The sequence below is a fragment of the Canis lupus genome, chromosome 8 (genome assembly GCF_048164855.1).
Source record: "Canis lupus baileyi chromosome 8, mCanLup2.hap1, whole genome shotgun sequence".
Lineage (NCBI taxonomy): Eukaryota > Metazoa > Chordata > Mammalia > Carnivora > Canidae > Canis > Canis lupus.
In genome coordinates, this window is record NC_132845.1 from 3748959 (window position 1) to 3772430 (window position 23472).

The 23472-nt window shown below is 38.5% G+C and overlaps 1 protein-coding gene and 1 long non-coding RNA gene across 3 annotated transcripts in view; both read right to left on the bottom strand.

The window, feature by feature from the left end:
- Window positions 1–16051, bottom strand: part of LOC140637783 (uncharacterized) — an 89709-nt gene extending 73658 nt beyond the window's left edge. The window contains exons 1-2 of the long non-coding RNA XR_012034820.1: window positions 14333–16051; window positions 13814–13953 (exon numbers count right to left, since the gene is read on the bottom strand). This is a non-coding gene — a long non-coding RNA (uncharacterized lncRNA). The remainder of the gene's footprint in view (window positions 1–13813; window positions 13954–14332) is intronic.
- Window positions 1–22242, bottom strand: part of NEGR1 (neuronal growth regulator 1) — an 812983-nt gene extending 790741 nt beyond the window's left edge. Inside the window, exon 1 of one of the 2 annotated variants that reach the window (XM_072834066.1) lies at window positions 21923–22240. In XM_072834066.1, coding sequence (XP_072690167.1) covers window positions 21923–22098 — 176 coding nt within the window. In that variant the 5' untranslated portion in view covers window positions 22099–22240. Of the gene's footprint in view, window positions 1–21922 lie in introns of both variants that reach the window. The other variant, XM_072834067.1, reaches the window with a different exon arrangement.
- Between the last annotated feature and the right edge of the window lie 1230 nt (window positions 22243–23472).

Here is a 23472-nt window from a genome sequence, read left to right on the forward strand (position 1 = left end):
GATGAAAGTGCCTCTGTAACCCTGTCAAATACTCCTCAAACTACCTTGTCCCCATGAAAAACACCGTGGATGAAATACTCTGAAATAGTTGCTCAAACTGGAAAATATTTTAGATGGATTCCAATTGGAATTCAATACAACTTCACATTTGATTCCGTATTTCATCATACGGAGCCAACATTCTTAAAAGCCACCATTTACACGTAGATTGGGTAAATGCATTTCTTTCTAACAAGTTAAAATATTATTTTTAAAAGGTCTAGAAGCAAAATATAATTAAAATGATCCTTGTGGACTTCAAAATAATAAATTTTAAGAACAAGCTCTGGTAAAAAATGTTTGAGCATGCCAATACACTCTTTCTGAAAGATTTCAAATACAGCTATAAGATCATGACTTTTGCTTGTTTCATAGAGATTTGAAAAGGATCACAAAAAAGCAGGTTCTGAAAATATCATTTGAGTATGTTTACTCAAGGGGAAAAAATCATGCTTTACTGTAATGTCAAAAGTAAACAAGGAATACTATAAATTACCATTAGCCTAAATAGATGGCTGTGGAAATATACAACTTTTTCACTTCTTTTTTTACAAATTCCTATTTGTTGACATCTAAGTTCATGACCAAGTTGGAAACAAGTATTGTGATTTTAGCGCCTAGCATGGTATGTTAAAAATATTCTTGATTTGATCTCTTTAAAAAAAGAAAATTGAATAAGCAAGCCTTCTAATGTTCCCCAAACTATGCTACGCAGAACGATGATCTGAAAAGATACTTCAAAGAAAAAAAAAATCCAAGATGAAATAGTTTTGGTAAAACTACCTATTTGGTAGAATGAATAGTTAACAGTGTCACATTAAATAGTGAGAAGCTTTCAGTTAAAAAAAAAAAAATCTTGTTTCTAAGCCTTAGTTTTTACTATCAACAAAACCTTATTATGGAGCACCCACTGGGGTCAGGAACTATTTCAGCCCCAGAGATAAAACTTGGCAGAGAGCACCTTTCTCCTGCTACTCCCGCCCCCCCGGCCAACTCTTATATAAAAGTAGCAAGAGAAAGACAATTAACACAACATATGAAAGAGCGTATCAGAAAGGAGAGACAGGTATCTCACGTCCAAAGCCTGTCATGTTTGACTAGAGAGGTCCACCCCAGGCTGGGTGGCACGACAGGCTCCTGGAGAGATAGCCGTCTTTTTTTTTTTAAGCTGAGACCTAAAATGACAAGAGAGATGTTTAGAATACTACTTCCCTAACCTACCAGAAAGTTGGGAAAGTCAAGTGCAACACTAAGCGTGAAAATAACAGGGTCTATAAAAAACAAGGTGGTGAAGAATTGGGAGATGAGGCTATGACCTCCTCTAAATCCTGGTAGGACTGAAAGTTCTGAAGTGAAAGCTCAAGAATGGTTACTTTTTTTTTTTTTTTTTTTTTTTTTTGCCTGAGCAGACATGTAGGTTGAACATTCAAGGAAAAGAATACTGTGTCCATTACTTTCCTCCTTATTAGAAATAATTGTTTTCTTCTACAATTGTTTTCCTATCACAATTGGTCTACCTGCCAGATTATAAAATGCCTGAGGATGGGGGAAAATTTTTTTTTTTTTTGGTCTTAATGAATCCCAGGAACCTAGAATAGTTTTGTCATATACTGAATGCTCAAGAAATATTAGTTGTATCAATAAATAAATCATGATTATCACTCCCCTCAAAGAACAAGATATATAGTTTTTTGTCCTTTACTAATATCTATTTTATTTATTTTTAATTAATTAATTAATGATAGACATAGAGAGAGAGAGGCAAAAACACAGGAGGAGGGAGAAGCAGGCTCCATGCCAGGAGCCCGACATGGGACTCGATCCCGGGACCCCAGGATCGCACCCTGGGCCAAAGGCAGGCACTAAACCGCTGAGCCACCCAGGGATCCCCATAATATCTATTTGAAAATATCACTTTAAGGATGCCTGGGTGGCTCAGTTGGTTAAGCCTCTGCCATCGGCTCAGGTCATGACCCCAGGATCTTGGGATCAAGTCCTGAATCAGTCTCCCTGCTCAGCGGGGAGTCTACTTCTCCCTCTCCCTTTGCCTGCCGCTGCTCCTGCTTATCATCCTTCTCTCTTTCTCTCAATCTCTCTCTGTAAAATAAATAAATAAACCTCTAAAATAAAATGAAAAATAGAAAATAAATAAAATAAAATAAAATAAAATAAAATAAAATAAAATAAAATAAAAAATAAAATAAATAAAATAAAAGTCATTTTAATTCCTCTCCAGGAATATGGAGTAAAGGTATGTGCTTCATGTGATAGCCAGGGCACATTCTTTAAAGACATAGCTTTCTGAAAAAAAATAAAAATAAAAAAATAAAGACATAGCTTTCTAAAATTTTTCTTCATGGCAAAATCTTCAGAAATATCTTAAAAAAAAAGATCATACTTATCAGTCAGTCAAAAAGCAGTTCACTATATGCATACTCTAAATATTGTTTCCACTTAAAAATACCAGTCAAAAGACTGAGTAAACTTCTTTTGTTAACAAAAAAGCCTACTCACTAAACTACCATACTACCTCTCTTGTACCACATAATGCTCCAATTAGGATTATCAAACGTTCTATTTCTGGTTCTTCAAAGTGGAATGGGAATTTAAAGATACTTGTGATGCATTCTCAGAATCCATCTAAATTTTAATTATTTTCCAACAAATATTTTACAGTTACTCCACCTACTTCTAGTTAAACATAATTATTTTTAGCAATTGCCTTTATCAAGTATTTTCAAAGCATTCAACGTTGTTTTTGTAGAAACAAAACTCTTTTTCATCACACATATTTTAACCGATTCTGCTAATCTCAGAATTCAACTGACAGAGAGAAATGTTCAAGTACACACTAAAGAAAAGTTTATTGCATGCTGAGGGTACCAGTTGGAAATCTTTAGAAGAAATAAGAGTGTTGATCACATATAGGTCAACTAAAAGAATGTCTTTTGTATTAACATTGTATAGATTAACTTTCCCCCTTGACACCATTTAGGGAAATTCTGACCAAAACTGATCAAAGTCTCCTATTATCTTACTATTGGAAATTATCCATGCAAATTTGATGTTTTATTTCTCCAAAATGAATGTTTCTTGCTTTCTATATTTAAGTAGTTTTGTTTGTTAGTTAAAAGAGAGAGAAAATCTGTTGTGAAAGTGAAATATATGCCTAATAAAAACAACTTTAAATAACACATTTTTTAAAACTTGTGATGAATACATCTAGTGAAAACAAAATAGGCAAAAAGCGGACCCTGTAGAATTTAAAGTTCTTTACTTGAAAAATCTGTTCTCTCTCTCTTAAGCTACTGCTATGTAGGCACTTCTTTCTGCAAAGAATTTTCTTCTTCTGAGCTCTATATCCCAAATTAAGCGAGATGGTAACATAATTTCTCCATTCGGTAATTAGCTACAGAACTGGCATTAAGAGATATTCACCATCTCCTGGTAGTTTTCATCTCTTGGAGTACAGAGTGAGGGAAGAAGGTATCAAAGCAAAAAGAAAAAACATGGCAGTGACAAAAGAGAATGGCTATAAATTCACAGTGGGAAACATTTTCCACTCCAGTATTCTTTATTTTCTTTCCTTTGTGTGTTTTTATTTCTTCTTAGATGTTTCCATTATTTACTGCACACACATTTATTTTGAGGGATAGGGTCAAGTGTGATGGGAGATGGAGCACAAAGAGTGGAAGTTAGATCACTAGTTATGATAGGTATATTCAATATGGAGGCCAAAATCAAATGTTCTGGAGCCCCTTAAAAATCAGATAAAATCTGTAACAGTGAGCAATTCATGTCATCAGTAATATGAAGAAAAACGTATTAAAAATTCAGACTGAACTTTAGTTTGAAAAGACATCGTAACTATTCATAACCGAGAAGACTTTAACATTTAAACCTGTGTTTATTCCTTTGTGAAACTGGAATTTTAACACACTGGTCCTGCTTCCCCCATAAGGTTGTTGTGATATTTAAGTAAGATAACATATAAATGACACTGTATCTCAAAATGTAATTATTATTTTCAAGTATGAAATGACTATGTTTAAATTTTAATCCAAAATATATATTTGCAATCATATTTTGATTTCTACTTTACTGGGATTATTTATAGTCTATTATTAAATAGCCAGAGACTCTATATGGGCTTTTAAGCATAGAAAAATTAATACTAAATGATTAAATATAATTTTAGCAATTAAATCATTTTCACTTTCTGATATCCATCATCCTACAATATCTTTTATTGTTTATCATTCAAAGCAAAAAAATATGGACAATAGTTTTATAGCAATATTTAAAGTTCTCAAATTATTTAAATTTTTGAAAAAATAAGTTATAATATTTTAAAATACTTAAAATAGGTCAATTATAATTAATGACTGCAACTTTAGTCTGTGATATCCATATAATGTTTACAAATGCATAGACTTTTTTGGGAATGAAGTAATTGCCATTTAAAATGCCAATATTTTATTTCTTCTTAGAAAACTCTTATTGAACATAAAGAAAACTTTGAAAAAAATGTACCAAAGTCTAATTTTTCTATAAATGGAATATCATTAGCAAGAACTTATCTTATGTATTTGTCCCTTCTAAAAGTATTTATGTTAATGCAATAAATTTGTAATTCATTAAATAAACCACCATGCCAAGTAAATTTTAAATATTCAATTGTCATTTCTTCATAAAATAGTTTAATAACTATACATAAAAACATTTTTTCTCGATTAAAAGTTATATAACTACACCATTATATTACTACACCATTATAATTTATATAACTTTATATGTCAAATTTTTTCTCCATGCAAAATTAAATCTAAACTCTTGGACAATCTTTTTGTTTTAATTAATTTGATTGACCATAACTGTTTGCTTGTTTGACTACCAATCTATGTGTTTATACCAAAAGAAAATAATTTCAAATAGGCAGTAAGTTGACTCTTCCATTAAGGAGATGATTTCTGTTAGCCTTTAACTTTAGTTTTTTGGTACTAACGGTGATCAGCTTCAATATTTCCATTTAATCTCAAAATACATCCAACTTCTTCTTTTGAATTATTTCTAAGGAAAATAACTGAGATATGAATGCCACAATTTAATTTAAATATTATGCATTAATTTTCATCCTAAAATTCATCTCTAGGGACGCCTGGGCAGCTCAGCAGTTGACCGTCTGCCTTCAGCTCAGGTCTGATCCCCAGATGCAGGTTCAAGTCTCACACGGGGGTCCTGCGAAGAGCCTGCTTCTCCCTCTGCCTATGTCTCTGCCTCTCTTTCTGTATCTCTTATGAATAAATAAATAAATATTTAATAATCAATTAATTAAAATACATCTCTAGTTTACTAGAAATAACAAGTCAGAAGTTAAAGGAAATGTAAGACAAACTATTTACTGAACGTCCCACTGATGCCTGGTGATATATACTGCAGCATCAGAAACCAAAAGTTTTTACTTTTAAAACCAAACTAAGGATCTGTTTCTTAAATCTCTAAGGCATGTAATATTAAGTATGTCCACCACTGGGAACTTAAAAGATATGGAAAACCTCCAATGAGTGTCCTTCCTAATTTTATGAATTTTAAATTATTTTGTGCCAGGCTATAAAAATCATAGGCATTATCATCATTATCATGATATATTATTCTTCACAATTCTCCCACCCATACATGTATTTGATCCCATCAGCTTGGAACTTAATTCTTCCTCCTCTGTTGTGATGTCCTATTTAATAAGCTTCTACTCAAAAAAGAAAAAAAAATGGAGGGAAAACACTACAGCACCCTTCAGTCTAGAACTCAAGTGACTTTACTTGATCAAATACAAAAAAAAAAAAAAAAAAGAAAAAAAATTCCCCCAAATCTTATTTTTAGGTACTGTTATATTTTTTTTAAAAGTAACACATTGCAAATTCTTGAGATTATCTTTTTGAAAATATCTCCCATCTATGTTATTCTATCATCATAATGTTATAGATCTTAACATTTTCTGAGAGCATGGCAGTGATAGTCACTGGACAAATAGGTCCCCCTACCTCACGAAATTTCTGCTAATTGATATGACACTAAGATGAACACAAAGAAATGGAGATACAGATACATATTCCCCTTAACACGTACTCCATATGGAAATTTGTGTAAAAATGTTAATTAATAACTAAATTTAAAAATTAAAAATACATGTGACCCAGTATGTGGTCTATTCTGGAGAAAGTACCATTTGCTTTGATGTGGATGGAACTGGAGGGTATCATGCTGAGTGAAGTAAGTCAATCGGAGAAGGACAAACATTGTATGTTCTCATTCATTTGGGGAATATAAATAATAGTGAAAGGGAATATAAGGGAAGGGAGAAGAAATGTGTGGGAAATATCAGAAAGGGAGACAGAACATAAAGACTCCTAACTCTGGGAAACGAACTAGGGGTGGTGGAAGGGGATGAGGGTGGGGGGTGGGGGTGAATGGGTGACGGGCACTGAGGGGGGCACTTGAGGATGAGCACTGGGTGTTATTCTGTATGTTAGTAAATCGAACACCAATAAAAAATAAATTTATTTAAAAAAAAGAAAAAAAAAGAAAAATACATGTGTATTTCATACATATATAACTCCTAAACCAAACATGCGATGACTCTACTGTGAGAAACTAATTTTTTTTAGATTCATTTACTCATTTCCACAAACATTTATCTACTCACCAAGCCTGTTCAAGGCCCAAGGGATACAAAGGCAATTAAGGTAACAATTCTGCCTTTATACGGCCTATAGTGGGATAGAGGTATTTCATAAAACATGTATATATGTAACTAAAATTCAAGGAAAGAACTACTTATTTTCACCAAACCCATTTTGTTAAATCCAACATTAATGCAAGATAACTAGGCTCACAGAGTCATGAAGGAAATAAATGTGCAAATACATACATATATGTATATCTTTGGATATGTAAATTTGGGGACATATACAAATATATCCATGTACATTTTTGCTTTCAATTTTTCAATTATGGACAACTAGTGAAGGTTCCATGAAAATAAAATAGCATTAAGGTAAGCGTAGAAAATGAACAGAACTTAGAAATTATTGAAAAGCCATTTTGGAAAATCAGCTGATAAAAAAAAGAAAGTCCCACAAGAGAAGAGGCAATAGCAGGAAGCCTCATCTGAAATAAAGAATAATTCATGAGGTAAGTCCCTAAGGCATGCGGGATCATATAGGAGCAAGCACATTACCAGAGAATCTTGATTTGTCTGTCAGCTAATCCCCAAAATTATTAATGAAAATCTACTGTTAATGCTATTTATAAAGGCCTTAATAGCTAGCATTTACTTATTTTTGTACTACACATGATGCCACAGAGTTTATAAACTTTAATTCTTACAACCTATAGGTTAGTGCTATCACTAACTCATTTTATACAGAGCTTAAGAAATTTCCTGATTAGGGATCCCTGGGTGGCGCAGTGGTTTAGCGCCTGCCTTTGGCCCAGGGCGCGATCCTGGAGACCCGGGATCGAATCCCACGTCGGGTTCCCGGTGCATGGAGCCTGCTTCTCCCTCTGCCTATGTCTCTGCCTCTTTCTCTCTGTGTGTGACTATCATAAATAAATAAAAATTTAAAAAAAAAAGAAATTTCCTGATTAAATTTTATTTAATGATTCAAAGAAATATGCCACTATTTTTTAAGGGCCTAACCTAGATACACGTCTAGAGAGGCTAGAAGTAGGAAAACGATGAGGATATTGAAAAGTTTAGGATGAATCTGAAAAAGCACAATTGTCCTGTACTGGAGAAAAAAGGGTGAATAGAGATTTTAATGTATATGAAGGAAATAAACAAGAATTAACCTTTTAGCGATTCTCCCTATATAAACACTAAACTATATCTTACTTGAAACTAGGTGATATAGAAAAGTCTAGATATGGCCTGCTAGAAACCAATTGATTGTGTATGTCACATATGAAGAGAATTTTTAGAATACTCCAGGAAAAGTCAGAAAATCAGCTCATCAATTGTTGAGATTAGAGAAGTGTCATCCATTCCATTAGGGGTAGGAGGCTCAGAATAATTCAGAAAATGAAGTGGCAAAAGTACAGAAGTGGTATTTAAATGAAGAATCATGTGCTGAAGAATTCCAAATTGTTAATCAGAGGACCAGGTGATAATTATGAAGTGTTCCTTACATATATTATCATTCCAACCAAGAAAAACCATAATGAATGTATACTGAGAAAAGGGTAGGATTTTAGGGAAAAAAAAAAAAAACAAAACACCAAATGACAAGGTTTTGATGTCAGAAGAAGAAACTGTGAAGAATATATAATCTTCATGGACATTCATAATATGTTAAAAGCTGACAATATATTTAGGGAGAAATCCATGTGCAAAAAGTATTCAAAAGAGAGCATGGTATGAAGGAGGCAAAACATCCCAGAGGAAAAAATGAGTCCAAGAAATAGAAACAAGATGATTGATAGTCATCCCATATTCAGGTCAAATCTACTTTTTAAAAGTATCAGAAAGGTGCCTTGAATTAAAAATAGGTAAGCCTCAGAAGTTATTGGGGATCAAACAGAAAACAGGAAGCACACCATTAAATACATAACAATTCCTTCACCTAGATAGTCCTGGCCCTAAGTTACAGCTGTATTAAAGGAAGCGTGAGGAAGGGAGAAAGAGAAGACACTGGCATTGGACACCAACTATGCGCAGAAAACTGCCTGGGGCACAGTCACTGGTGTTATTACTACGATTCAAAGTACGCATAGAGGGTAGCGATCAATATTTCCATTTTACAGATAAGAAAACAGGGTCTCAGAAACTATCAGTCTCGGAGCTAATAGTTGGTAAAGTGAAAAGTCAAACGTAAGTTCTTTACACTACACAGCACTGTTAAAAGGGTACAGGTTGAACCAGAATGTAAATTCAATGGGAGGGACCTTATATCTCATCGTGACTATATCCCAAACTCCTAGGAAGTGTCTAGTGTCTGATGGGGACTCAACAAACACATGCTGTCATATGGGTGAATGACCATCTCAAAGAACATGTTCCCTAGGAGAGGGAAAAGAAAAAAAAAAAACCTATATGATGAGTGGGAAAAAATAGAAAACAAATTCCCAAATGGAAGAAAAATGAAGAGTCAAAGTATACTTACTAAATATATCCTATGCAAATAGCAACATGCAAAGTTCTGTGAAGGATTTGCAATAATAAAGGCCAAATGACTGTTACATAAGACAGTAGCTGTTGTATTGCTTTGCAGACTCAAACATACAACGGTCTACTGCAATGTAAAGCTGATGGGAATAAACATTATAACGTGAAAAGTGTAGGAATTTGGAATTCAGAGAAGGAAGAGGTAGCATGGGGCTAGAGAGGTCGAAAATGTTCTCGAATTATATGAGACAAAAATAGGACTTTATTTTGGGAAAGCTTTAGGTATACAAAACATAAGTCAACACGAAAGCCTCCTCTTGGGTGCACATGTAGAATCTGTCGAAGGTGGATATGTAAACACACGACACAAGACGCTTCAGTTACACACCATCAGATAAAAACAAATTTTCATTCAACTAGACTATAAACTATATACACTCCTAGCAGCTAGCAGAAAAAGGCAACCTATCTAGTTCCAATAGGTTTCGTTTTATTCACTGACTACAATTAACTGCAAGACTCAATAACATCATGAACATGTTTAATGAAATCAGAATACAAACATCTTTTACGTAAGTCCTCAATTTTTTTTTTTTTTATCTTCCCATTCTATCTTGGGAAATAAGCACCAGCTCAACACCTTCGGCTGCCCAGCCCTTTTCAAGAGAGGGTATGAAATCAACTCTGTACAGCTGTTTGGAGTTATGCCAGAATTAGTATTCAAATGATTTAATGGGGAACTTGGAATACTATAGCAAGCAACTACTGCTTCTCCTTTTTGTCAAAATGCTCCAAGAAATATTATGACTTCTAAAATAAAAAAAAAATGAGCACGAGCCTTGGAGACACACATGCCTAGGATCAAGTCCTGGTTATGCCATTTACTATCTGCATTGAAGTTAAAAAATAAGTAAGAACATAACGTTCAGAGAGTTACTTATCTATGAATTTGTTTCTCCATTACAGAGTAGAAAAACTGTAGGCAGTTATGAGGATTCAATAAAGTCGGCAATGGATAATGCCTAACCTTAAATGATACTCAAAAGCTGTTCATTTTTTCCTCTTGTATTATCCGTAGCTTCTACTCATTAGGGATGAAATCATAATTGGATGAGACATTTTATTTCAGAATATTTATAGTTTTAAGAATTCCCTCTTTTCCAATCTAGTAAATGCTTGACTATGTAATATATGCTACGCATTAATCTCATTTAAAATAATCTCACATTTTTCCTCAAACATGTAACACTTCTTGATTTTTTTTTAATCATCGTTGGCTTATCAATAGGTAAAATGCAACTGGTGCTCAATAAATTTTTAGTAAATGAATAAGCGACGAATTTATCAATCATTTGATCTTTTTCTTAGGGAGAGACACAAGACAGTAGAAAAGCCATGGGGCTTGGGATAAAAGGACCTAGATTTGAATTCTGGCTCCCTTTTACCCGGGGCAGGTTACCTCATTTTTCTAAGCCTGAATTTACTTGGTGATAAAACTGGGAAAGCAATAGCTTACTGCATATTGTTGTGAAAGTACGTCATATATAGTAGGTACTCAGTGCCTGTCAGTTGAATCTGAATCATGATGATGATGGCTTCATCATGATTATGAAGCTAAATCATTCTGCTGTGTGTTTGGCAAATATGCAAAATTAAAGCAAGCATTCATATTTTCTGAGCTTCTCCTGAGTTTATTGTCTATGGATAAGATGGTGATATATATGGAAAATTCTCGCCCATACAGGCTGCTTCTGAACTCTCCTGCCTTTGGCATAACATGCAGATGCCCTGAAGAGTCACAAGAGCCTATCGAATCCTGAATAATTATTTGCTACCCCAACCAGAATACAGTTGGCTTTTTTTTTAATTCTCGCTCTCTTATCGACTCTTCCAATGTTGTCACTAGTTATCACTTCTCTCCTGAACTGTCACAAATATTAATCATCACCCTCTAACTCTTCCACGGCCATCACATTGTACTTTCTCATCTCTCGTTTGTTCTTCTCTCTTTTCATTTCTTCGTCTAGTCTCAATGTTTCGTGTTATCACCCAATTTCGGTGATCTTTTACTTCTCTTAAGTGAGTCAAATCACCGTCATCAGTCCATTGAGCATAAAATGTGTGGTTTCTCTGCTACGGAGGGCCTTGGGTCTGCACCCTAGTAACTGCTAAGCCTCTTTTGGTATGTTTCTACTTTCAGATTTGTAGTCATTGCATGTGCTTATCAGGCTCAACAACACAGACGCACACAAGTATGTCCATTAAGCAGAATCTGTAAAATACAAACTGTCAGTAGTTTGTAAACTACTCCAGGCTCTCACTGCCTACGCATCCATTTCATGCAGCCAAGCAGCGAGCAGCAACCGTGAATGGAGTGACCCTTTGCTCGTGTGTGCACTTTCCCAGCAGTCCTTGTGAGCAGCATTCTCTCCTGCCTCCCCTTGTGTACCTTCCCCTTGTGAGAGCCTAAAATTAAACTCTGTTCTTTTTTGGTTAGAACTGACCAATAAGGTTGGACCCAAGGAAGCCTAGAACACTCCACCCGCTGGCCCTCATAGAGGCAAGTGCTCCAGGCCCAGGCCTGGCTGATCTCTCTGACTGGACCCACCATGGGGCCCCTGGCAGTGTGCCACGTGCCTCCTCTAGGACCTGTGCGTAATAAGCTCCTCTAGTGCAGTTTCCTTTGTGTTTTTTTGTTCAACCACAGATTTCTATCTGATGTCCTGGGGCTCTATTTAACAAACGTCACAGCAAAAATATATGCTCAACAATTACTGTATAGTTGGTTCACAGATAATTGAAGCAATGACTTAAATGGGGAAATATATACCAATAATGGTAATAAACAGTGCCAACAAATTCCAGATTAAGATTAGGAGAAAAAGGCAACAGAAAATTATTAGCCAATACAAATGTAGTGCTCACTATGTCATAGGTACTGTGGTGGCATTTTACATGGATTATCTCATATAATCCATGTGGTTCTGTTAGGGACATACTGATTGAGGGTAAGGCATTGGTTCAAGGTTACATAGCCAGTCAGTAATTAAAGAAGTAGGAACTCAAATTCTCATCACTCCCATTCTGGACACCCTGGAGCATGACGGGTTTCAGTGCAACTAAACAAATGCAAAAGAAGATAAACGCTGTACATAAGCAAAAATAGCTTTTTATAGCTATTATTTCACATTAATGATGTCTGAGAAAAAAAATCGATCAGTGACATATGCTCAATAAGACAGGGAAGCAATTATTCAAAGATTTATACATAATTTCCTATTGTGAACATATTCCAAAAAATTAGCCCCTGACCCCACTGAAGGCCAAGGTCCAGAGTTACTAATTATCTTTTAAAATAAACATAAATGGACTAGTAATTGGGAAGGAAGATATACACCTGAATGTAAAATATGATTTTAGAACTTTGGTTTGTATAACATACATCACTTCATCATGTAGGGAAGGGTATAGGATTATCCCTATTATTTAATGAATTAATGAAATGAAATGTATTCATTTTGAATGGGAATTATTTTATTACGATATATTATTTTTATCTCAAAGTATTATTTAATTATTCATTTTTATTGTTATATAGTACAAATCGTGGGCTTAATTTTATGTCATCCCAGTGACCTAAAGTTTTAGGTAACTTGATAAGAACTTGCTCATACAGCATAGCACAGTTTTCTGCCCCCCTTCCTCTCCCTTTTCCTCTCCTTGCCCCTTCCTCTTTCTTGCCTTCAGTTCCTTCAGTCAACATTCAGATTTTGAGTACTAAAAATGTGTCAAGCAATATGTTAGGCAGTAAGAGATGCCATCAATTCTGCTAATCACTTGTATCGATTGAAAACAGGTTAGTTATAAATCACATATATCTAAATATGTTCACCTATAAAAAATGTTATCTATAAGATTAGGAAAATGTTATGATTCCTTTGATTTATTCATTTAATATCCCAATACAATGTTATATAATGTTATTGCAGAGAGTACACAAACAATACCCTTGTCTTCTGATTACAGCAATTCTGTTCACAAGGTCTCTTAAATCCTTTGAATATCTCTAAATTTAATTTAGGCACACGAGAAGAAAGGGGTTTCTGAAGAGAAGAGAATACATTTTTCCCCATGACCCATTTAAATCACACAAAATCCTTCAGTATTTTAGAGCAATAGCTTGTAGCATGAACATGGGCACTGGACGTGTCCAAACAACTTAGTGAAATTCACTAAAGAACAATTTAGTTCTGGACCAAAAAGGGTTATAAACATCTTCCTTAAATTGAACAAATTACCAGCTATCTGTAAAGTATAATGCTTTGGCTACTGTTCAAAAGAGCAACACTTAATGCTGACAACACTGCCAAATTCCTCCTTTCCTATATTCCCCTTTTCCTAGAAAAAGTGATTAAAAGACCAATTCCCATGCCAGCTGGTTGCTTAAGAGCATCAAAGGTCCTCTGTCAGGACTCAGAACTTGATATGGCTTAGAAACCACTATGCTAATAGATAACCTCTTCAACGTTATAAATCAAAGCCATATGACCGCATTAAAATTCTATCAGCTAGTATCAATACCCTGTGGTTTATAAAGTACTGTTGACCTACCTCTGGGAGATGGTTAGAATGATACAAAAGTTCTGCTCCGGTTTGGGGCTTATAGCTACTTTTCAAATGAGTTATTTGTCCATAGCAAATAGCCAGTTCCCTCTACCTCTGTATCTTTATTGATTTGATTTAATTGAAACCTTAGGAGAAAGGAAGAGAAGGCTCATGAGTTGAGATAGAAACAAACAAACAAAAATGTTAGGAGATCACAATAGACATTTTACTGTTTTGAACTGTCCCTCGTATCTGATGATTATGATTGGAAATAGTAAAAAGCCTTAATATATTCATTCCTTAAAATCTTGGATCTTCTTAAAATTACAACTACAACTCAAAATCTTACCACCATATCATTGCATTTCAAACTTTCCCTGCTGAAACCCTCAGTAAGAAATACATCTAAAATCTTGACATAATATAGGCATGCGTGTGTACACATACACACCCATAAAAAAGTTTTATCAAATAGTACTTACCTTTATTACATCTAATGCCTTCTACTCTACTTAATATATTTACCTTAAGATATGCCTTTAGCAAATATCCAGGACATTTCCTCAAAACCCACTAGGAGGGGTGCCTGGGTGACTCAGTGGTTGAGCATCTGCCTTCGGCTCAGGGCGTGACCCCAGGATCCTAGGATCGAGTCCCACATCGGGCTCCCTGCATGGGGCCTGCTTCTCCCTCTGACTGCATCTCTGCCTCTCTCTGTGTCACTCATGGATAAATAAATAAAATCTTTTAAAAAATGCTAGTAGTTATATCCTACAATTAAAAGATACTGAGTGATTCCAACATATGTGTCTTAACCCACTAGAACTTCTGCAGGAATTACTTAAGGCAGAAACTTGGAATATATGGATTCAACAAAAAGTTCTTAGTCCCTGTAAATATGCAGACCCAACATAGTACTAGGTATATTATAATCATTAAAATGTGAAACAATTAATAAACTAAAGAACAAACACATTTACCCCTTCACTTATCCTTCCACGGAGTCATTAATTTAAAAAATAGTAGATGTTAGCCTGATACATGTAAGGTTCTGTGTTAAGGCCCTAGGAATCGATGGACGAGAGTCATAGTGCTTATACACCCAGCTGTTCTGTCCATTAAAATTAATACAGCAAAGAACAGAAAGTACATTTTAACAAAACATCAGAAAACTTTTTGCTATTAGCAAATTTCTTCAATATCTTGTAAATGACATTACAGTTTTAGATACAGGAGACTAATTAAAACCCAATTTGATAATGATTATGACCATCTAGGAAAATCCTAAATTTTACTCTCAATAGTACAGGAAGATCTTGTTTCCACTGGTGTATCTGAAACACATAAAATACCTGACAAAAATGCATGTGGCCCAATTTAAAATTCCCCTTATGAAAGGCAAAAGTCAGATAATATGACACTCCTAGGAAAGAAAGAGCAATAAATTTTATTTTCTCTTTTACGTAGAAAGTGTCAACGACAATCTACGATGGATCAGCAAAACTCTGCAAAGGATGGCATGGATCAGCAAGTCCAACTTCCCTCCCAACTCAGAAATCTTCTCCTGAACATCCATGAGAGAGGGTCATTTATTTCATTAATAATGGGTTTAAATTCACATCTTTCTTGCAAAAGCATGGGGAAATATACCAAAAGTAGGACTTTATGTTGAGTACTTGTTGCCAGACACCTACACAGTGCTCTTTGTAGTACTGTGAAGAAGTAAAAGGGAAGTTGCCACATGACCCAATGCTCAGTTAGGAAGAGGGGGGAAAAAACTCATTAATGAAGTTTCCCTTAGCTCTTCTATGTAAGTTACACGACATCTGTAATGTTTTGTCATTTAAATATGATAGGAAAATGATCTGATTTCTGATCAAAAGATTCAAATGGCCTGAGAGACTAATTTCTACAGAGGTCAAATACTAGAATCATGGGCATTGTTATGACCATATACTTCACAAGAAACTGGAAATTTTTATTAGTTTCTCAGGTATTAAGCTACATAAAAGAAAGGCCTTTGATTCCTATTGATTTCAATAGGCAACTCTGTAGGAATTATCTCAGCATTTTGATCCCATTGCCACAAACAGAGTTTAGCCCTCCTTCCCTTTGGTCAGCCAAAAAAAAAAGATACAGAATAATTGAATCTTGCCAATATATATTCATCAACCTCTTTATTTTCCCACCCTTAGCAACCATATTTATCCAAATATTGTTAACCAATGTATATTTAATTGAATATTTATACATGTGGTTTATCATTCTCACCATAATCTGGGCGTGGGAAAATAAATCCATCTTTCTTCTTTGTAATATGCTCCAATGTTGTTATGGTTAAACTTCGATGCATGTCTCCTTCAAAAAGGATTATATCCAGCACTGGTAAGCAATACTTATGGTGCCACGGGCAAAGCAGTCATTTAATCAAATATAATTAAAATCACTGAAATTATTACCTTTCACTATGTATCAATCAGGGTTCCACGAGCAAAACTTAAAACATTCTGGATATTTAAAACAGGGAACGTGATGAAAGAAATTAATTGCAAGATATGTAGAAAAGCTAAAGGTAATGGTAAGACAACCCAGGCATCAGAAGAGCAGGAAGCCACTACTCCTCCTAAGAGAGAAAGACAAAGAGATGAGAGTGTAAACAGAAGCCCAAGAGGCAGTTATCTGGTAGAAGATGGAAGAAAGAGGTCCCACTGAGGGACGCAGACACTGCTGGACACTGTCCAAAGCAAGGAAGGAAGGGGAAAACACCATAGAGCCTGACTCATCAAGTCCTCCCTTCTCCCAAAACCACCACCCTCCATTGGTCAACGGCTCAACGTGAAGACAGACGGATGCCCATGGCTGCCTGGGGAGTGCAGGCTCGGGGATTAGCTCCACCATCTATCTCCACTAGCAAAGGGCAGCCGAACGACAAACGTTGGAGTGAGCAATCGGGTCAAGGGCTGTCACAAACAAGACGTGAACATTTCCCTATGCTCTTCAGAAGTCAGGTATTGCAGAACGAACGTATTCCTCATGGAGCTATTTAATTGCAAACCCAATCCATTTAAAATAAGTACTTTATCAACAAGAATGTGTTCAAAGATTTACACAATCACGTGGGTTTATCAGTTCTTCTATACAAAAAAAGACTGGGCAAAATTAATTTAGCTAGAAAACTCTAAAATACTACATTGTCCTAAAATATAACAAATGATCATGTATTAATACGCCAAGTAATAAGTCACACTAATTGAAGAGCTTTGCAAATCATTACAGGTAACAGAGTAGCGTTTTATTCTGTATTCCAGAACACATTTTTTTCCAAATGACTCAGTAAGATAATCTATTTCCCCTTCTTTTTTTTAAAGAAGGGGGAAAAAAACCTCAGAATTTGGAAAATATTTGTCCAAAACTACTGAATAAGCATACAAGTCTTTAAATAATGCCTGATGTACTAAATTGAAAATGTCTATATAGTTAAACAATGTATTTGAAATATGTAATGCATCAATGTGTAGGAATGACTCAACAGACAATCTGAGACAATCTGATGATATTCCAAAAGTACAGCACAATTGATTTCTTCTGCTATAGGTAATTCTGCATTTCCATAAAAAAATCCTTTACTTTCTTACATCCAATAACAGGCATTTCAAAACAAAATTAATGTAGTCTAATCAAAAGGCAAATGTGTTGGACAAATAGTTCTGAGAAGTGATAAATACTCATCATATCCACCTGTAAATCTACTTGTGACAGTTCTGTGGCTTCCAATGAAAATGTCTTCTGCAGAAATGGGCTCTATGTTCTCTGTTGTAAGCAAAAATCGTCCCTCTTATTACAACAGCATACTGGGATCTCATATATAACTTCCATTCAAACCTACTGTATTAAAATGACAGAGTTGTGTTCAACTTTGCTAAGGTAAAAGAAGATATCACATTTAAGAAAAGAATCTCTCTTCCTTTCTTTGATTAAAGTATGACAAGCAGAGAATAGGATATTTTGAATTCATATCAGGAAGGCGGCTTAAAATGTACAAAATTCATACAGAAGAGCTGAAGTAGAAACAGATTGAAAGAATTAGCTTAAAAATGACATGTGTTTAAGAAATGTTCAGTCACTAGAAGGATATAAATGAGGATGTTCCCTGTATTGTTTCCAAAGAATATTAAACATTTTGGACATGTTAACATAACTGTGTTTGTTCATCTGGTGAGAATTAAACAACTGACTCACGTGAAAGTGACTGCAAAACTACATTTCAAAAGTCTTCTGAAATTTATGTATTGATCCAGAGCATTATTATGGAGAATCCATTGATTCTCCAGGTCTAGGAACAGAGGCTCCTGAAATGTGACCAATGTGGTTCTAGCATCTTCAGTTCTTTGCTCTGTCACCCCACGAGACATTAACTCCTATCCTCCATGTACTACAAGATGCAATTTGAAGACCGGAGAAAAAGGTAATTTCTCCGTAGGCAGATTAACAAATTTTGTTAGGCACAAAATACTAACACGTATTAAACACAGCAACTGAGGTCAGTACTTGGTAAGTCTATGAAAATATTGTGTTTGTAGCAAATTACAACGTATTCTAAGACATACATGCATGTATTGAAATCCAAAGTTTAGTGATAGGGCTACCAAATGTCCTAAGTTGCACAGAGGCAGCATTAGATACTCTATCAAGAAGGTCCAAATAGCTCAAGTCAATCCTTCAGAGATTTATCAGGGAGGAACATTATTAGGAGTAAGGGAATTTCTGACACTTAATAAATTGCTTTACTGGCTTGAAAGGCAAAATTGAAATAATAGGAATGCTGCAATTACTAAGAGGAATTCCACTGTAAGTCCACGATTTAAACTAAACAGAGAAGATGATTTATAAAATGATAGATACAGTCAGCAGATCACAGAATGAGTTCCCTGTTGTACTATAATGCCACTTAAGGAAAGTTTTGTTTTTCTTGATTTTTTTTTTCCTCTGAAACAGACATTCTGGCATTTTGGAGATAGAAATGTATCATTTGACCTTTAAACTTCTATTTCATTAATGTAACCACAAGCAACAGAGTCACTGACTGACATGTTTGCACTTTCAGGCCTTTAGCTCTTAAAGTTATTTGATAACTGTTATACTACTATTTGTTCTTTATTAGAGACACTTTGAGGAACGCATTACATTAAAAATAGAGCATAGTGGGTAAATCTTAATAAGTGATATCACGTAATTCAGTAAAGTGTTCTTTCGAGCACCAGGTTTTTGTACTTTGATGGGAGGGGTTGTATGTTTGAGGATAAATTTTGTTTTGTTTTGTTTCCTAATGAATTCGGGAATAACATCAAATATGACTCTAAAGTCTCTAATGTAAACACATAAAATATGAGTGACATTACTCTTGATGAAAAATACAGCACCTGATTTACACACTCAATTAGTCCTTAAGCTCTATCTGTATCGGTCTACGAACAGAGCAAATGCCAGATGCAGAAGCATCAAGAAAAATAACTGATAGGATTCCACAATTGTTAACGGAGAGTTTCTTATAAATGCATATGTTAAGATAGTTTAAAAACCTATGGACAGTATAAAAAGGTAAAGAGGTGGGATACTCCCTAGAGAATTTACAGAATTACTATAAACAAATGACTTTGGGTAAAAAGTAACGCAGATCAGACTTCTGTTTCATATGGCAAAAAATCATTCTGTTTACTAAAAATGAATGAATGAATGAACACTGTAGTTGGTACAAACATCACTTAGAAGAGACAGAGATTTTATTCTATTTAAAAAGTTTAAGAGTCCAAAGTTCCCTAATTAAGATATCATAGAAGTCAGCATAGAGCCTGTCAATGGATGTGCTCCAGTGTACACAAGTAAACAAGGACTGCGCCCAGAGCAGCAACACCGGAAAGGTATTGCCCCCACCAGCTGGAGAAGCTTCACTGTTGTAAGCAATGAGAGAACTAATAAGCCTAGGTCTCTGAGAAGCAGGATGTGGCTCCGGATAGATTTTAATTAGCTATACAGCATGTATTAGATTCGTTAGAAGGCAAACGCCAAGACAGATCATCCAAAGGCAAGGAGTCCATCAGACCCTTTGGCTGAAAGTGTTCATGCCCGTTACCAAGAAGCCACAGGCTGCCACACACACATAGACTGCAGCTCCCACGATACGTGTTTGCAGCCTCTAAGGGTAGGGCTGGCTTCACGCTTTCCACTGTGGTTCAAACTTCCAAAACAAACTTAATATAAAGAACATACGTGTGGGTTTTATTCATATCCTCATGTCACATAGAGTTCATAGCTTTTACCAGCAATGAAAAGGTGTGTTACTAAGTCATAACAAATCATGGGTTACTTTTGTATACATTCAGTGGCATTTTGTGTTTCCAGCAGCAAAGATAACATATTATAAAAGCATATGAGTTATTAGTGTGTATCAGAAATTATAATAGCATTCCACACGAATTTGGACTCCTAAGCATGTTTCAGAAGGTGTAAAACCTACACCACACCCAGATCCCAGATCATTAGACTTAAGATATGTTGCACAATTCAAACAGAAACATGTCCCACTCTCTGTCACCTAGGACATGCCATGTATACTGATTTTGTGCATCCACACTTACAAGGCAACTACCACCCAGTGGAGAGAAAGAAGATCTTTCAGGGAGATCTGGAGTGTACGTCAGTTGGGGGTGTCAGGGGGAGAAGGTAGGGCGACCGGCAATGAAGGAATGAGAGTGTTTAGCCTTGTTTAGATCTAAGCAGTGCTGATCATCAATTGGTATTTTCACAAGAGGAGAAAAAACAAAAATATGTTTCCAGAAGCTCACTCTGCGGTGTTGCTTAGGGGTAGGATCAGGCTGTGGATGCTCATTAATGACAAAACATTTCAGTGCTCAAGCTTAGGGGGAAAAGAAGGGAGGAAGAGAGAGTGAGAAAAGAAGTAAGACTGAATATGGAAGGAGAGGAGGAGGAAGGGACGGAGAGAAAGAGGGACCCCGTGTACACACGTGTGAGTGACAGTGTGTGGAACAGCGAAGGAGAACGTGGATATGAAAGTGGCTGTTGGAGCATGGAAGTGCCAGTGTGTGTGAGGGTGCGAAACAGTATGTGAGCGAGTGTGTTTAAGGGGGAGAGATTTGTGAGTGTGAGAGAAAGGGACTGGAAGGGCTCGGAGGGAACCTGCGGGTGTATGTGACAGGGATGGGAAGGGGTACGGGGAGGGGGGAGATGGGGAATGGGACTCAAAAGGGGGGAGACCCGACCACAGAATAGGGACATCCACAAGGGAAGAAAAAGAAGAAGAGTGAAGGAAAGGCGGTTACATGGCATCAGAAATGAGAGTGCTGAAGATAAGCAGGAAGAAAACAGAAAAGGGAAGACTGCAGAGAAAACAGGAAAAAAAAAGGATGAAAAGAGGCAAGAGAGGACAGGGAGAGTAAGAAGGAAGGGGGGGAACTGGGAGAAGAAAAGGGGGAAGGAATAAAAAAAAAGGAGAGAGAGGGGGAGAGGGAGAGAGGAGAAAAGCATCAGCGGAAAGCAAGCAAGCTCAAGGGGCAGAAAATTGAGCCTAAGTGTCCAAGGGAAAGGGAAAAATAAACGGGAGCAGGGAGCCAGCAGTTTGGAAAAGTGGCTCAGGCGAGAGTTAAAAAAAAAAAAAAAAAAAAAAAAAGGAAAGCGGCCTGATAAACTTGTCAGACTCCCCGACGGCGAGGCGCGGACCCCGGGAGCCGGCATCGGAGCCGCACCTGCCCCTCCCGGGGCTCCCGCCTCACTCCTCCCCGGGCCACCTGGCGTCCCCGCAAAGTGCGTCCGCATCGCGCGCGCCCAGCCTGCACCTGCCCCGGCCCCGGCCGCTGCCCCGGCCGCTGCCCCTGCCCCTGCCCCTGCTCCTGCCCCAGCGGCCGGGGGGCCCGGCGCGACCAGCACCTGGATCGCTCCGCACGCCCGGCTCGTTTGGGATGCTGATGGAGCTCGGCATCCGTGTCCACCACTTAGTGCAAAAAAGAAAAAAAAAAGAAAAGAAAAAAGAAAAAGGCAAGAAGGGCGGAAAGAGAGGCAGAGAGACACACACAAGTACGAGCAGCACGCCGGTCCTCCTACCTAAGCACCGCCGTGTCCCCTTTTCTGACCATCATGTTGTCCACGGCCGCCCAGGGGAAGTCCACGCTCTGTCCGGCCGGGAGGCAGGAGGGCAGCAGGCAGCACAGGCTGAGCAGCACCGCCGCCAGCCACTGGTTCGAGCAACAAGCGCCCTGCACCAACAGCATCATGTCCATCCCTGCTAGGGCTGCTCACTCTCCAGCAGCTCTCCGCTCGCGCTCCCCCACCCCCTGCTGCTGGCGAGTCTTCCCGGGAACCAGGCGGCGCGCCACAGGATTTTTCTCTTTTTTCCCCCCCTCTCTCTTTCCTTTTTTTTTCTTTCTTTTTTTTTTTTTTTTGTGCAGTTGTTTTTTTTTTTTTTTTTGGAGGGGGGGAGCGCGGTGGGGTGGGGGTGGTGGGTGGGTAGCTTGCTTCCCTTTCTTTTTCTTGCTTTCTTGCTTGCTTTCTTTATTTTTTTTTTCTTGTTCCTTTCCCCCTGTAGTTGTTGGCTGTTGTTTCTCCTCTTTTGGCCTCCCCTCCTCCTCCTCCTCCCCTCCTCCTCCTCCTCCTCCTCCTCCTCCTCCTCCTCCTCCTCCTCGCGGGCCCTCCCTCCCTCCCTCCCACCCCCTGGCACCGCGCTACAGCTCCTCCCGGCCGCGTCCGGAGCGAGTCTGGGGCTCGGGCGGCTCGCACACCATCTAGCGAGGGAGGAGGCGCGGCGGCGGCGGCGGCGGCTGCAGTGGCGGCGGCGGCACAGGCTCAGGCTCAGGCTCAGGCTCAGGCACAGGCACAGGCACAGGCAGCGCGCGGCGCGGCGGCGCTCGGCGGCCCCCGGGCTCACGCGCGTTGCCAAGCGGCCGTTGCCTAGCAACCGCGCGCGGGGACTGGGGCTGCAGCGGGGCGCGCGGGGGGAGGGGGAGGGGGGGAGGAGGGATGAAGGGATAAAAAAAAAAAAGAAGAAAAAAGGAAAAGAGAAGAAAACAACAACAACAACACGCCCAACCCCCCAGGGGCGGGCGGCCCGTGATGCCCAGGGCGGGCCCGCGGGGCTCCCCGAGAGGTGTCGCTGGAAAAGTCCCCGCGCCCGCGCCGCGCGGGGGGGGGAAGGGGGAGGGGGAGCGGACGGGCGCCCCGCGCTCCCCGTCGGGGGCGCTTTACCTCCCGAGACACCGTAACTTTCAAGTCCTCCAACTTGCCGCCGGCGCCATCATGACGCCGGGGGCTGGCGGGGACTCGGCCGACCCGCTGCCGCTCTACCTCGTTTCGGAAACCAGGTAGGGACGGCGGCGCGGCGGAGGATGCTCGACGGCCGCGAGCGGGCGCGGGTGCGCGTGCGCGTGCGGGTGCGCGCGCGCGTGCGCGGGGCCCCGCGGCGGAGACGCGGGCGCGGGAGGCGCCCCGACCCGGGCGGCGCGCGTGCGCGTGTGAGCGCGCGGGCCTCGGGGGCGGAGGGAGGGCGTGCGTGCCTGCGCGTGCGTGCGTGCGTGCATGCGCATGCGCGGGCACGGTGCGCGGGCGCGCGCGGCGCGCAGGCGCGCGGGGGGCGGAGGGACGCGGCCGGGCCGGGCTGT